Below are 17,018 nucleotides of genomic sequence, written 5' to 3' on the forward strand. Positions count from 1 at the left end.
AAAAATGGAGACGGAAACCATAAAAATGAACCAGTCAGAAATAAAGGATACAATAATGGAAACAAAGAATACATTACAGAATCAACAGTAGATTAGATGAAGCAGAGTATCCAATCAGCAATGGAGAAGATAAGATAGCAAAAGACACCCAACCAGAACAGCAAAAAAGAAAAAAAGAATCCAAAAAAATTGAGGAGAGTTTAAGGGGCCTCTGGGACATTATCAAGCATACCAACAGTCGCATTACAGGAGTACCAGAAGGAGAAGAGAGAAAGCAAGGAATTGAAAACCTATTTGAAGAAATAATGACAGAAAACTTCCAAAACCTGGAGAAGGAAATGGACATACAAGCCCAAGAAGAACACAGAGTCCAAACAAGATAAACCCAAAGAGGCCCACACCAAGACACATCATAATTAAAACGCCAAAGGTTAAATACAAAGACAGAATCTTAAAAGCAGCAAAAGAAAAGTAGTTAGTTACCTACAAGGGAGGCCCCATAAGACTATCAGCTGATTTCTCAACAGAAACTTTGCAAGCTAGAAGGGGTTGGCAGGAAATATTCAAAGTGATGAAAAGGAAGGACCTACATCCAAGATTACTCTACCCAGCAAAGCTATCATTTAGAATTGAAAGACAAATAAAGAGCTTCCCAGACAAGAAAAAGCTAAAGGAGTTCATCACCACCAAACCAGTATTACAAGGAATCTTAGAGGGACTTCTTTAAGATGAAAACAAAATGAAAAAATACGAATAATAATGTGGCAATAACTACATACATGTCAACAATTACTTTCAAAGTAAATGGATTAAGTGCTCCAATCAAAAGATAGGAGGGCTGAATATATAAGAAAACAAGACCCTAACATATCCTACCTACAAGAGACGCACTTCAGATTAAAAGACACACAGAGACTGAAAGTAAAGAGATGGAAAAAGATATTTCATGAAAATGGAAACAAACAGACAAACAAAAACTGGGGTAGCAATATTTTTATAAGACAAAAAGTAGACTTTAAAACAAAGACTATAACAAGAGACAAAGAAGAACCTAGTATCCCACTTCTGGGTATTTACCCAAACAAACCTAAAATGTTACTTCAAGGGGACATTTTCATTTATATGTTCATTGCAGCATTAGTTACATAAACCAAGTTATGAAGGCAACCTGGGTGTCCCTAAATGGATGAATGGATAAAAAGAGGTGGTACATACATACAATGGAATATTATTACTCAGCCATCAAAAAGAAGGAAATCTTGGCATCTGCAACAACATGGATGGACCTATAGGCTACTGTGCTGAGTGTAATAAGTCAGACAGCTAAAGAAAAATGTATGATTTCACTTATAAGTGGAATCTAAAGAACAAAATAAATAAATGAAACAGAAACGAACTTATAGATACAAAGACCATTTTGATGGTTGCCAGATGGCAGGAGGTTTTGGAGTGGGTGAAAAAGAGGAAGGGATTAAGAAGTACAAACTTGTTGTTATGCAGTAGTCATGGAGATGTAGGGTATAGCTTAAGGAATAGAGTCAATAATATTGTAATAACTATGTATTCGTCAGAAGGGTACTAGACTATCAGGGTGATAGATGGGAGGAGTCTCTGAGGGTAAAAACGGTGAAGGGAATAAGAAATACAACTTGGTAGTTACAAAATAGTCATGGGGTTTTAAAGTATATGAAATATAATCAATAATATGGTAATAACTGTGTATAGTGCCAAGTGGTACTAGTCAGGGGGATCATTTCCTAAATTATATAAAAGTCTAACCACTATGCTATACACTTGAAACTAATATAAAATAACATTGACTGTCAACTCTAATTGAAAAATTTTAAAAAGGGGGAACGTTCAATAATATTGCAATAGTGTGGAATAGTGTCAGATCACCTGGACTTACCATGATGATCATTTCTTTAGCATAGAAAATATAATCAATAATGTAGTAATAACTCTGTGTAGTGCGAGGTGGGTACCGTTGAATAACTATGATGTACACATGAAACTAGTGTAACGTTGTATGTTAGCTATATTTTAATAAAAATCATAAAAAAAGACAATAGCCAAGATGTTGGAATGACCTAAATGCCCATTGTTCAATGAATGGATAAAGAAAATGTGTTATTTACATTCAATGAAACATTATTCAGTCTTAGAAAAGAAGGAATGCCTGGTACATGTAACATGTTTGAACTGTGAGGACACTATACTAAGTCACAGACTGACAAATACTGCATGATTCTGCTTATATGAGGTATTAAAATAGACAAATTCATAGAAGCAGAAAGGAGAATGGTGGTTGCCAGGGGCTAGGGGAGGAGGAATGGGGAGTTGATGTATAGCAGGTATAAATATTCTGTTCAACAAAATGAAGAAGTTCTAGAGATCTGCTATACAACATTGTGCTTATAATTAATAATAGTGCACTGTACACTTAAAATTTGGTTAAGAGGGTAGATATTATGTTAAGTGTTCTTACTACAAATTTTTTTAATTTTCAATAAGGAGTTTTCAATAAGCCAAACTGTAGGGCTAACTTTGCTAATAGAATGTAACCATTGGGAACAGGACCTCCTGGTCCCAGCACAAGTTGCCCATCATAGTAAGAGCTCAAAAAAACAAAGAATAGATGCTGTAAAAATGAAAGCACAATTAGGTCCATATTTTAGATGCATTTCCATAATATTTTTTTTAATTCCCAAAAGAAAGAATGATACTTTAATTATAAACATGACTTTCCAAAATTTTTTCCTCTGAGAAAGTTTGACATAGGTTGGCTTAAAAATGAAAATAAGACCATTATTTATAACAAGAGAGGATGAAAAAAATAGCTCTTTAATAACAAGCCAATTTCCAAAAGATTGACACAATCCTTCTGTAAGTAACATATTTCTCACTAGAGGGAGCTCAGAACCCACGGATCAAAGGCAAGAGAAGTTGAATAAAATGTCCATTTCACTTCAGGGGAAAACTGGTCTGTGAGTAAATATGACATCCATTGCCAGAAGATGGAATTTTTTTTTATATGCCAATTTTCTTCAATTATTAACCTCTGCAATTTTAAATTATATAAGAGGTGAATAATGCAAAGTGTCCTGAAAGTCAATTGATTTAATAAGCTAGTATTTAAATAAGTAGGGTGTAGGTCTAATAAGAGATGTGGCGTTGTCTTTGTCCTCTTAGGGGAAAAAAATAACTAGTATTCATGAGAAAGAGCGAATAAAATAAGGTAGTGATGATTACAAGTACTCAGAAAGGCTATTTGGGGAAATACAATTCTTGCTCTCTGGCTGCTCTTTTCCTGTCTCCATGCATAACCCTGTGAAGCATCTACCCCCTTTAAAGTTGGGGAAAGGGACCATCTCATAGCAACTCCTAAGCCAGTGTGCTCAGCAGCCTGCTTCTCTCCTGTCATCCACTATATCTCTTCTCTCACTCTCAACTCAGAAATTGAAGAGCCATCACCTTTCCTCATCACAAAGGTACTGCCACCATCGTGACCTCAGCTGATGAGTCCTTTATTCCCAACAGCAGTGTTAAGTCAAATCTGTATGACGCAAAGTTTTACTAAAGGCTTGAGGGGAAACAGCACTATGTCTTAAAAGTTCCTTTTCCCCCTACCCCCTGCAAATGGGAACTTCTCACTGACCAGTACTATTCCTCGGGTTCCAGAAGCACTACCAGCCCCAGGTTGCAAGACTCTACCCTTGAAATTTTTTCCACATTTCTCTTCATCATAGATTGGAATTCCAAGATGTTCCATGCAAGTATGTCCCAAATATTAGATGGGACATACTTATACTAAAAAAATTATTCCTTGGGCCCACCCAGTGGCTCCATGCTCCTAACTCCGAAGGCTGCCGGTTAGATTCCCACATGGGCCAGTGAGCTCTCCACCACAAGGTTGCCGGTTCAACTCCTGGAGTCCTGAAAGGGATGGTGGGCTGCGCCCCCTGCAACTAAGACTGAAAGGACAGCAACTTGAAGCTGAACGGCACCCTCCACAACGTAAGATTGAAAGGACAACAACTTGACTTGGAAAAAGTCCTGGAAGTACACACTGTTCTCCAATAAAGTCCTGTTCCCCTTCCCCAATAAAATCTTTAAAAAAAAAAAATTATTCCTTGTTTATCTGAAATTCAAATTTTATTAGATACCCTATATTTTTTTCTAAATGTAACAACTCTACCCTGGAGCCTTTACGCTGCTTTCCCTGGGGTCAGAGGAGGAAATCCAATGTTCCTCTCCTTTTATTAAACAGGTGCTGTCTATTTCATCCTCTTCTAGCCAGGCCATACCCAGAGAAAACCACTTATCTCACTTCTCTACCTAAGAACAAATATTTGGTTTATGTTTTAAATAACAGTTTTTCTTTCTGTCTCAGTAGTACATTACCTGTCAGCTAACATATTTGCATCTAACATGTTAAACAGAGGGATTTGTTTTCGGGTTTCAGTATCGCCTCCTCCACACATTTAGTTCACTGAATTCATGTTCATTCCATGAATACTCTGAGTTAGGATCTCCACTAAGTATGGGCATATCAAGGTGAGTAAGAGCAGGACCTACCTGTGGAGCCAGTGTAGTTTAAAATGAGGAAGTAAGCAAGTAGCCCTTTTTATCTGAGTCTTTCTAAATAGCACCCCCTTTTCTTCAGATGCAATATTTTCATGAGGACCAAAGCCCTTAACCAGGTTCTGTTGAAGCCTGGAAGCAATCATTTGATTTTTTTGTTTGTTTTCCTTATTTGTGCACCTATTATCTATGCGTAGATTTTACTGTTTAGCTTTCAGAAGCAACACACACACACACACACACACTCCTTTTTGTTTGGTTGTTTTAAGTCTTGGTTGGAGAGAAAACTTTGCTCTCTCCATAAAGGAGAAAACAGGTGATCTGGTTCCAGTCCAGGACGCGGGCACAGCGACTCCCCAGATAGGGTTTGCACAAGGAGAGCGTGTGAGTGATGCTGTCCATGGCACGCAGCCCAGAGGTATGCAGGAATCGCTTGACGATCTTCTTCACAAGCTGGCCGCGTAAATAAAACACTTTGCATCCCTAGACCCGTGCGCTGTGAACGGGTCTCGGGATAGCAGATCCGAGGAGGCAAAGCACGCATGCGCAGGGTGAAGCGTGAGTCAACGGTGCACGCAACGGGCGCGCGCACGTGTCGGTCCGGAGGAAGGGAGGAGCGCGCGCCTGAGTGGACGTCGTAGACTTGGGTTGGCGTGGGCCGGAAAAGAACCTGTTCAAGGCATCTGGATCTCTGCCATGGCTCACAGGCCGAAAAGGACTTTCCGACAGCGCCGAGCCGACTCTAGTGACAGCGACGGCGCAGAGGAGCCACCTGCTGAACCCGGGGAGCAGGCAGCCCCGGGCCCTGCTCCGGAGGAAGGGCCGCCCCCTGGAGGAGGCCGCGCAGAGGCAGCGGAACGGGCCGATCGAGTCCGGGTCCTTCGGGGCCGGGGCCGGGGCCGGGGCCGGGGCCGCAGCCGGGTCTGGGCGAGTTCCCGGCGCGCTACGGGAGCGGGTCTTCGCGCGGATGGCGGCTCGGACGTCCCAGGTGACGCGGAGCGGCGGGGTGGGCGCCCAAAGTGACGAGCTGAGTGGGGCGGGGAGAGGCCCGCGGGTTTCTCTAGAGGTTTCTATAACGTGATGCTGACGGAAGCAACGCTGATTCGTGGAAATAGTGAGCATGACAGCCTGCCTGCGAGCACTCGCCCGCTGTCCGCATCTCCACATAGGACTCTGGGGCAGTAGTAAGAATGCTGTATATTTGGGGGCTCGTCTGTGTTTGCACCATCAGATGGACCACCACCAATTATAGCTTTAGTGCAGTTCTTGATTATGTTAAATCGTCACAAAAGAGTTAAAATTTGTAATACTTTTAGATAGAAGACAATTGCATGTACCTTTTGGAACCGTCCCCAATTATTTTTCTAGAAAACACTTCGCCGGACTAATACGTTAGAAGAACGTAGGTGACAGGCTTGTGAGACCTTTTCTTGTGCCAATTTTCCTTTTCATCAGTTATTTGCGAAAACAGATAAGAAAAATAACAATACATGTCAGTTAAGTAACAAAAGATTGATGACGCTGTCGACCGTACTAATAATGGCGTTAAATACAATGTAGTAATTGTTAAATATCTTTGAGTCCTTAAATGTAAGATTCAAGCAGCGTAAGTTGTTTGCATTAAATGTGTTCTATAAAAACGTAGTTTTCGGTTAGTCTTAAGGTTAAAATTTTTCTCCCCACTATTTTTAGTCCACGAATTTCAGTGATTTCTTAGTTTTGTCTAAATTTCGGATAACTTTTTATATTGTTCTATTTTATGTAAGTTATCTGATTAAACTTTAATAGGGAGAATTGAGCCCAGGAGTTGCCTTTTCTCTTGCCTTCTAAAGTGGTTCTCAAACCTTTCCGTCTTACTACTTCCTTTATACTCCTAAAAATGACTAAAGATCCTAACGATCTTTTGTTTCAGTGGATAATATTTATCAATATTTACCATATTAAAAAATTAAGATAAATTTTTAATAATTCATTTTTAATTAACCCATTACACATAAGGATAAGGAACATATTTTTGTGAAAAATAACTGTTTTCCAAAAAACAGTTAAGAGTGGCATTGCTTTTATTAAAATCCACTGTTCTGTTTTATATTTTGAATGGATCTTTTCCCTATGCGTGGTTGGTAACATCACACTTTGTTTAAAAAGTATTGGTTCACTGAGTTTGCAGGTCTTGCAAATGTTGGTATATTTTATTATACAATATCAATAAAAAAACAAAACCTCTTACTGATGTCATCAATCTTTAAGTATTGGAAATTTATCAAGTTCACAGGGGAGAACATAAGTTTTCCGAAATTCCAGTTTTCACTTGAAATCTCTAATTCTTAAAGTAATAGGCACAACTTTGCTAACTTTTGAAAAAAATGTTTGTTAAATATCCACGTCAAATAACTAGTTTGTCATTCGTTTCAAGTAAAATGGTGTTCCTCCTCAAAGACAGTGGCTAAACTTGCAGATTACACCGGTGCTTTTCCTTGAGGCGACCATTGCATTTCAGTACGTTCCAGAAGTGCTTTGTGCACGCTTCCATTTTGTTCCACAAATTATTAAAAAGATGCATATTCTAGGGTCAAGAGTTAATCAAATTAATAATTTTTATTGCTTTAGTGAGGACCGTAAGCGAAACTGGCTGTTTTCCCGTCAATGTATGGTTGAAGAAATACGGTGGTTGCTACCACATATTGGTGTCACTGTTTTGATTCATGTTAAGAGGCCTGCAGTTTTACTCAGCACAGCTTCTGCTTTATTATATAAATATCAACAGAGTAAACAGGGCAAAAAAAAAAAAATGTTAGTATAATGATGAAAGGAGTTTTGACTTCACAGACCCTCTGAGAGGTAACAGAGACCTCCAAGGGTTGATGTACCATACTCTGAAAACCTCTTCTCTGGAGTTAATCCATTTTGAGAACAAGAAGGAGTTCACATAAATAGCAGCAGCTTGAAAGATGTAAGCTGCAGCTATGTTCCTTTGTCTTAAGTTTTGATCTAAAGACTTTTTTGGGCTGTATGTAGGTCTTCTACTTAAGGAAAGTTTTAAGATAAAGAGTATTATTTATGTAATCTTAAATTGCAAGGTTATTCATAAAAATTACAAAATAATTAGAACTAACAAGTCCTTTCTTGTCAATAATACCATGAACTCCTTAACATTTTGTTCATTCAATTCTCACAACATCCCTATGGGTATTATCTCTTAATGTTATCTTTGTTTAATAGATTAATTGACAGATTAAGTGTCCTTCCCAAAATCACACAATGGAAATAGATACATGATTTAACTTGAGACTGTAATGCTCATTATAGTAGTTCTTGCCGCCAGCCACTGAAATATGACATAACATGCATAAAGTGTAAATGCAGAGTTGGATGAAATTTGGTTGAAAGCCCTGCTTCTCCACTTACTTTGTGACACTAGACATGTTACTTAGCCTCTCCAATCCTGATGAGGACACTAATCCTCCTCAGTAATAGCTTTTACTTTATAGAATTGTGAATATTAAACTAAATAAACCTTGTAAAACAGATTTCAATGTGCCTAACATATTAAGTGTGCATTAATATTTTTTCTTTTTCTACTTATTCACTACAACTATTTTTCTTTTTTTATTTTAAATATTCCTTCACTTTTTCTCTAATGTTCCCTTCCCCCTCCTCAGTGCATCCTTTAAAGGACTTGTACTAAATAAGCAGATAGTACAAATGGGGAAACTGTACATTTTTTAGACCATCCTTTGGTTTCAGAAACAATGAAAGTTGGAAAAAGAGCTATAGATCTACTTTAAGTATGTGGAGTAAAATTAAAACACCATATTATACATATGTCATATGTTGCTCATAATTATTAATTTTAATATCTTGACTCTTTTTTTGTTATATTTAAAAAATGTCCTGTTAGATTCCGGAACAGTTGATCTTTCAACAGACGAAGAGAACGGAACACATCATTCCTCAGAAAGTAAGGATGATCCGAGTTCATCTTCCGATAGCTCTAGCTCTCTAGAAGAAGAATTTTCATCAATAGGTTGGTAATTTTGTGATTTTGTTTAAGAACTCTATTTCTAACACAGTATTTTCTATACCAGTGATCTTAATTATTGATGGCACAACAAACTCTCGTGAAGTATGGGGCAAGTAAGTCATTACTAATGATTATCAGACTGCCAAAATTGACTGCTCTTTTCCATTATATAACGTGCCCAAGATCAGACAGCTGCTAAGAGGTAGAGCTAAGATTCAAACTCACAATCTGGTACAGAACCAATGTACTATGTTTGGTGATTCATGCCAATATCTGAAGGATAGTAAGAATTTGTCAGTGAGGAAGTTTCAGGTACGGGATGTAACATGTATAAAACTCGAGGGAAGATAACATAGTATATGTAGAGAACTAAAAATAGTTGTTGGACTGAAAATATGTGCTTGGAGTTTAAGAAAGGAACAAAAAGAAAGCAAGCAGAGGGACAAATTGGAGTCAGATAATACAGGGCTTGGGGGAACTACTGAAAATTTTATGCAACTTGATGACATGGCCATTTTTGTGTATTAGAAAAATCAGTCCAGTTCAGGAGTCAGCAAATTACCTCCTGTCCTGTGGGCCAAATCTGGCCCACCACCTGATTAGTAAAGTTTTATTAAAACACAGCCACACTCATTCAATTACAAATTTTCTGTGGATACTATTGTACTACAATGGCAGGGTTGAGGAGTTGACGGAGACTTTATGGCGCACAAAGCCAAAAATATTTATCTGGCCTTTTACTCTAGCTCATGGGTGTATAATTGTGCTGTGGACTCTTTTCAGTTTCTTGAAACCTAAGACCTTTCTGAGAAAATAAAGTAAAATACATAGCTTTATAAAGGAAACAAATGAATTTGAAATATAACTTAAAATATATTTTAAAAGACTTATAGTAGTAATTTATTAACTTATTAAATAACAAGAACCAGTAGCGCTTCTAAGTTTTTTTCTTATACAAGTTCCCAAGGTGCAAATACTTAGTGATGAAACCAATATGAAGAATTGAAGCCTAGTAGAAAAGTGAAGCCTCGTCTAGACTCTAGATACAGTGCTGTCCAATAGAACTTTCTGTGATGATGATAAAAATTCTGTATCTTCACTGTCCAGTACATTAGCTGCTAGCCACGTGTGGCAATAGAGCTCTTGAAATGTGGCTAATGCAGATAAGGAACTGGATTTTTAATTTGGTTAAATTTAAATACTGTGTTTTCCTGAAAATAAGACCTAGCCAGACAATCAGCTCTAATGCAACTTTTGGAGCAAAAATTAACATAAGACCGGGTCTTATTTTCGGGGAAACAAGGTAGTCACATATGGCTAGTGATGACCAAATTGAACAGTGCTGTTATAGAAGATGGTGGATTAGGCAATGTAAGACAGTAGGTGTAAAGTGTTGGCTGCACTGTGCACCTAAGGAGAGAAAATAATGTTTGGAAATGTGTGGGATACTTTGTAATTATCATAGGGACTGAGGTGTTGCTGGCATGTAGTGCCCTGGAAGCAGCGATGCTAAGTGTCTTGCAAGGAGCAGGACAAGCTAGCACAGTGAAGAATTGTCCCTCATAGCCGCTTTAAGAAACACTGATTGAAAGTTGAAAACTTGTCTGTGACGAACACTTTTTTCCTTCTTTTTTCTGGAGAAGATGAGAAGGAATGTGGTAACTTAAAGACTGGTATGTGGAAGAAGGAGTACACTTATTTTTTTGTTCAAATGATGGAACTATTAGAATGGTCCAGCAATGGAATATCTGTCTTGAGATGTTCACTGTTGTAGAAACTGCTGGTTACTAATGAGGCATGATATATAACCTCTTCTCCTTAGATAGGATGATGCACATGAAAATTATTTATGAGTTATAAATCTATGAAAACATGTTTTATTATTATAAAGCAGTATGCTTACTTTGTTAATTAATCCCATGTCTGCCCAACATCTGCTATGTGTGAAACCTTGAGCTAGGTGTTGGATATAGACAGGTCAGGGTAGAGTACTCTTTTGAATTTTTACTTCTGTTTTGAGCCTGAGAGGATTAGCATTACGTAGCACTAGTATCTCACTAGTGAGTTTATTCCTTGTGACTATTCATTAAACCCTACCAAGTCATTTGCAGGTGAATCACTTCCAACTCAAGTATTTCTGTTGCTATATTCATACACTTGGGTATTTGAACCAGAGCAAATCATCTAAACCCGGTTGCACATTAAAATCCCCTAGACGGCTATAAAAACATACTTCAGCTCAGCTCCACCTCAGACCATCTGAATCTCTGAGCTATGAACCTGGGTACCAGTAGATTATCAAGCTTCCCAGGTGATTCTAATGTGTAGCCAGGATCAAGAAATGCCAGTGTAACTTATGATGGTTTTGAATTTTAATTCTGCTTTAGGTTATATTAGCTCTATCTCTCTGCTTTAAAGACATGTTGTCTTCAGTCACATCACAATAAAATCACTAAAATAGATAAGACAAAAATGCAGAATCCTCTCACAGATCCCTACATTGCTTCATAATCAACTTTTTTTTTTTTTGGTTATTCAACCAGTTAAGAATCCAGTGCATTATGTGATTTTTTTTTTCCCCACATACTTTAACATTATCCACAAGGAAAATATGCAGCTGTTAAATACTTTAGGAGGATGAAGAGACACCTGACTTGCATCATTTTTCTGATACTAGTCTGTAAATAAGCACTACTCTATAAAAAGCAAATCACTTGATTTGATATTCCATGTTTTTAATGAGCATATATTGGTTTCTAGTGATTACCACCTACTGCTTCATACTTAATTCAAGCACATTGGTCTGTGATTTCTGAAATCTCTTTTTTTCTGTTTCAAAAATTGGAACATTTCTGCATCTCCAAGCACATCACATTTTTTTCTATTTATATCCTAAAGAATTTAGACCAATTTATGGGAAAGGTTAGAAAATTTTACTTGAGCCTCTGACTTAACATGCCTAATTAATATTTTGAAGTGCTTGCAATGGTGAAAATTTCTCTTGCCATTTTGTTTACCTTAGTATTTTACTTGAGAAACCATTTTTCTCAGAAGGTAAAGATTAATTTCAGCTTAGATCATGCATGAAGAAACTTGTTTTGAATTGGAAGAAGACATATTAGTGAGGTTTATACTGTATTAAATAAAGAAAAAAATAAAACGACTCTATTAAAAGATGTCACATAAGTATTTTTCACCTGGTAAGTGAACCTATTTCCTTTATACTTTTTAACCTCTCACGTTTATTCACAAGGGCATCACCACAGGACCTTGAAGGCTAACTTGGCTCTATGCTGGTTGTAGTCTGTTTCTCACTCCCTATATGCCTGGATGCCCAAAGGAGAGGAATGGATCGTAGTATAGTGTCCCTCTTACTTTGTATGTCAGACTTGTCTATCACCCGTCATGCTAACCTCTGCAGTTGTCACTGACTGAGCAGCATCATACTCAGCCCTCTCCATATCCTACCCTGACAACCTCAGAGCTTCTGGAAATGAGAAATAGCTAGCCCTCAACAAAAAGTCAGCAATAACGTCTAATAAATAAGAGTTAAAAGATAAATTGCAGTGGTTTCAATATATTTTCTAATACTTCTGGATTTGGTTCATTTCTGTAATTTAATCCCTATCAAAATAATTTCCTTCCATTACTAATGTAGATTTGGAGACACTTAGTTACGTTCATTTCAAAATAATTTTAAAAAGTGAAAAACTGTGTCTTTTTTCTTTATTTAAATGTGAAGAATATTTATGTCTGTTTGTGCTTGGTTTTCAATGTCCTCCTTTTTGTTTCTTTCAGTAAATATCCCTGATGCAGCTTTTATTCAGGCAGCCCGCAGAAAACGTGAATTAGCTAGGGCCCAAGAGGACTACATTTCTTTGGATGTAAAACATACTTCCACCATCTCTGGTATGAAGAAAAACAGTGATGAAGATTCTGAGAGTGAGCCTGATGACCATGAAAATAGAATACTATTTACCCCAAAGCCTCAAACACTTAGACAAAGAATGGCTGAAGAAACAAGTAAATATTTAATTTATTTACAATATATGAGTATTAGGCATCTTTATTAGAGTATAATATGATAAAGTCTCCATGAAAATGCAGTGTAGTGTTTCATATTCTAAAGGGTGTTAAAGTTGGTTTTTATTTAATTCCAATTTAGTCAGTGACATTATGGCCTCTAAAACACATGTCTATATTCAAAATGTTATTATCAAAGAGCATATGTATCTGATTCCACTTTTTTTGACAGGTTAAAAAAAATTATACTGTCTTTTGATATTGAAAACTTTCATTGTCACCTATATAAATTTTTTTTTAACGTGGAAGCATCTACTGAGATTTTAGGTATCATGTATAAATCTTCCCTGTTATAATAATTTTCTTAACAAAAATCTTTAGTTCTCAAAGGACCATTTTCACATTTCTCATTTATAAATGTTTACCAAAATTTTTGTCATTTCAAGTAATAGAATGAGACTTGGTTTTGTATAACCCAGAAATTATTTTTAAATATTTAGATTCTCAGGTATAATTGAGAAACTCAGATAAGAGAAACCACATGTTTCATCTTTTCCAAGCTTTTTTCATAAGTCTATAGTATTTTGAATGGGACGGTTTGATGCTGAATGCAGTTTCTTGAGTCAGATTGCTAGATTCAAGTCCCAGCTTCAATACAGTCCTCAGACAAGTTAACCTTCTAATATCTGAGTTTCCTAATTTATAAAATGAGGGTGATAATACTGCCTTCTTCCCAGAATTATTGTGAAGAATAAGTTGATACATGTAAAGGGCTACTAAGCCAGCACGGTATAAGCCCCCCAAAAGTGTTGGCTGCTGCTATTGGAATGGAAAAAATACTGAATATTTATACATGAACTTTTTTTCCCCCTAGCAACTAGAAATGAAGAGACAAGTGAAGAAAGCCAGGAAGATGAAAATCAGGATATTTGGGAAGAGCAGCAAATGAGGAAAGCAGTTAAAATCACAGAGGTAATTTGTTATACTATGTGTATTTGTTTCTTATAACTGCTGTATTAAACAAACTTGACGGCTTCAAAGAAGAGCCATTTATTCTCACAGTTGTGGAGGCTAGAAGTCTGAAATAGGGGTGTTGGCAGGGCTATGCTCCCTCTGACGGCTCTAGGGGAGAATTCTTGTTTGCCTTTCCAAGTTCTGGTCACTCCCGGTGTTCTCTGCTTTGTGACTGCATTACACCTCTACCTCCTTCACATGGCCTTCTCTGTGCCTCTACTCTGTGTCTCTTATCAGGACACTTGTGGAATATAGGGTCCACTTGGATAATCCAGGATGATCTCATCTTGAGATATTTCACTTAATTACAATTACCAAGGCCCTTTTTCCAAGTAAGGTCAGTTTTGCAAGTTCCAGGGATTAGAACGTAGACATGTTTTTGGGAGACCACCATTCAACCCTCTATACTATGTATGTATACGTGTATGTTCCTTGCCCACTAGCTTATGAACACCTTCCACATATTACAAGCCACTTGAGAGTACCCTATCTTTTTCATCTTTAATGGTACAGTAACTGACGGTATATATTATGTGGTAAGTATAATATGAAGTTGAAACAAATAAATAGTGAAGTTTAAAACAAAACTCAGGAACAAAATGAATATTGTACTTGGGATCAAAAGTCCTGGATTTGGGTTCTGGCACTACCACTAAAGTATATGCTCCATGAGGTTAAGAATTATTAACTGTTTTATTCATGTTATATCCCACAGTGTCTGACATTGTGAGTGCTCTATAAAGATTTGTATGACTTTGAGCAAATCATTTATTAATTTTTGTAAATCTCAATTTTCTCATCAATAAAATGGGAATGATAATGCTACCTGAGTAGGCTGCAGTGCTTAAAATTATAATGATCTAAATCAGAGTGCTTATAAATTCTATAATAGTATACAGATCTAAGGTTTCATTTAATCTTTTTAATAAGAATGCTTTGAAAGGATATTTGCTCTTTTAAGTAAGTATAATCTCCATGTTATTAAAACTAAGAAACTACGTAAAGGTAGCCCTTTGATTGTAATTTAGAACTCTCTAGAAAAATGATTTGTGACTATATTTATGACTATAACAGGCTTAGATTCCACCCACCCCCCCTTTTAGTAAAATCAGTATAGCAACAGCATTAAAAAAAAAATACTTTGAGAAAAAATATGCCACAGTTCTTACTCTAACTGCTCAAATTTGTAATTCCTTTTTATTTGAAGTATTTGTTTAATTGCAGTCATAGTTCCCAAAGCACATGTCAGAATTTCCCAAACTTTTCCATTCATGGAGCCCTTAGTATCTCTATAATTTTAGCATGGAGCGCATCAGCCAAAAGAAGTTACCAAACAATTCCATTTATTTAGTAGTTAGGTCCAAAGAACTTAATAAGATTTATGTCCTGATAACTTAGTATCCATTTGGAAAAAATAATACAGATAAATTGAAGAGAAAGACTTTTCATTTTTAAGTAACTACAGTTACTTACTAATGGGATGTGTGTACCTGTTGGGTGCTGCATGACCTCTCAGACCTTGGAATCAGATTGGAAGCTGCCGTCATTTCTTGTTCCACACTAAATTTCTGTCCTTACTTGCTTTTTTATCATATTGTCTGCCCAAAATCCAGCTTCGCTAATAAGACTTCATGAAAAGGAATGTAGCACAATCTAATGTTGCAACTGTGAACAAATTATAATTAGGACTAGTAGTCCAACAAATGTTGAGTATTGTGTTTCCCTGAAAAATTTTAAATACGTCATACCACCCCGTGGAGTTCACTGGGATGCCTGGCACAGTTTGGGATCATAGGCATTTGGGACAGTATGCACAGTATGCGTACAGATTTGAATCTTGGTTTCTTTGCTTGACATGTTATAAATATTTCCCTGTTTCTATATAGTTATGATAGTAACTGATTCTAAAAGTGCATAATAGTTATTGGAGTCAGTGAATCATGATTTTTCTCAGCCATTCTTTTTGGTGAACACTTTAGGTTATTTGGAATCTGAATGTTTTTCTTACTATTAATAAGAATTGGTAAATACTTGCTTATCTTTTTGTTCCCTTTTTTTCTATCTTTTATTCAAATGTGTATTTTGAACTATTCTCTTAGGATGATGGCCAAGAGTAGTATTACTAATAAAGGAGATGAACATTTTTATGGCATTTACTAAATTTTTCTCTGTTGCTTTCTAAAGAAAATTCAGATCAGTCTGTAATGCTATGGGAATGTTTCACCACAGTCTTGCCAGCTTTAGGTACAAGTGTAGTTGAAACTTCAAGTTTAAATGGAATCTCAAGCTATTTGATTTGCATTTTTATTACTCATATGGGTACATGTAGTGTTTCCTTTATTGAAGATTTGCTACATGCCACTGTACTTGTTTCCTGTAACTGCCCTACCAAGTTACCACAAACTTGGTGGCTTAAAACAACAGCAATTTATTTTCTCACACTTCTTCTGGAGGCCAGAAGTGCAAACCCAAGTTGTTAGCAGGGCTACATCTTCCAAAAGCACTCAAGGATAATCTATTCCTTGACTATTTTAGCTTCTGGTGACATTCTTTGGCTTTTATCTATATCTATCTCTACTACATCTTCGTATCACTTCCTTTTCTTGCATCCCAGAACTCCCTCTCCATCTCTCTTATGTGGATCTGTGTACTCACATTTAGGGCCCATATAGATAACTCGGGGTAAGATCCTGCTCTCCAGATCCTTAACTTAATCACATCTTTGCCATATAAGGTAGTAGTAACAGGTTTGGCAGATTAGGACATGCACATATCTTTTTGGAGTCACCATTCATCCTCTACAGCCACTTAACAATGATAAGCACTAAAACATACAATCTTTGCAGGGGAGAGACAGCGAAAAAATGATTACAGTGAAATCTTATAGTTTCTATGACAGAACTGTGTACAGGGTCCTGAGATAGTACAAAAGAGCAAGTGAATGGTCAGTTTTGTAGTTTGGAAGGTGAATGGGGAGGTTTAGAAAAGCCTCTACAGAAATGGTCATATTTGAATGGGTCTTTGAAAGATGTTTATGAGGTAAGGGATCTGAGAAAAAAATAAGATGTCAGGAGTAAAGACAGAAGATTTGAAATAGTTTGATTAGTTTGAGGATTTGCAGGTATAACTGGAGCTAGATGGAAGGGTTGGTAAGAATTGATAGGATAAATGATGGTGCCTCATGAAAAATATAAAAGGGATAGTTAAGCTAATAAGTTGGCTGATTATCTGGTCCACTTCTTCACATGTCCTTGTCTAAAACAGGTTCTTCAAAAGCTTTTCAACATTCTAAGCATTATAGTAATAAGCTATGATTAGCCAGAAGACAGTAATATGAAATATACCATGTTCTACAAGATGTATTAGTTAGGAA

General features: G+C 36.7%; 2 protein-coding genes across 4 annotated transcripts in view; one reads left to right on the top strand and one right to left on the bottom strand.

Moving 5' to 3' along the window:
• LOC148758918 (uncharacterized) overlaps window positions 1-17,018 on the bottom strand; it is a 933,397-nt gene that overhangs the window by 878,799 nt on the left and 37,580 nt on the right. The window lies entirely within an intron of this gene.
• Window positions 4,505-17,018, top strand: part of GCFC2 (GC-rich sequence DNA-binding factor 2) — a 44,706-nt gene continuing 32,192 nt past the window's right edge. Inside the window, exons 1-4 of the mRNA XM_019719681.3 lie at window positions 4,505-5,572; window positions 8,486-8,611; window positions 12,407-12,631; window positions 13,506-13,603. Coding sequence (XP_019575240.3) covers window positions 5,281-5,572; window positions 8,486-8,611; window positions 12,407-12,631; window positions 13,506-13,603 — 741 coding nt within the window. The 5' untranslated portion in view covers window positions 4,505-5,280. The remainder of the gene's footprint in view (window positions 5,573-8,485; window positions 8,612-12,406; window positions 12,632-13,505; window positions 13,604-17,018) is intronic.

The sequence above is a fragment of the Rhinolophus sinicus genome, chromosome 2, assembly GCF_057876585.1.
Source record: "Rhinolophus sinicus isolate RSI-liver-muscle chromosome 2, RSI-T2T, whole genome shotgun sequence".
In the NCBI taxonomy this organism is placed as follows: Eukaryota; Metazoa; Chordata; class Mammalia; order Chiroptera; family Rhinolophidae; genus Rhinolophus; species Rhinolophus sinicus.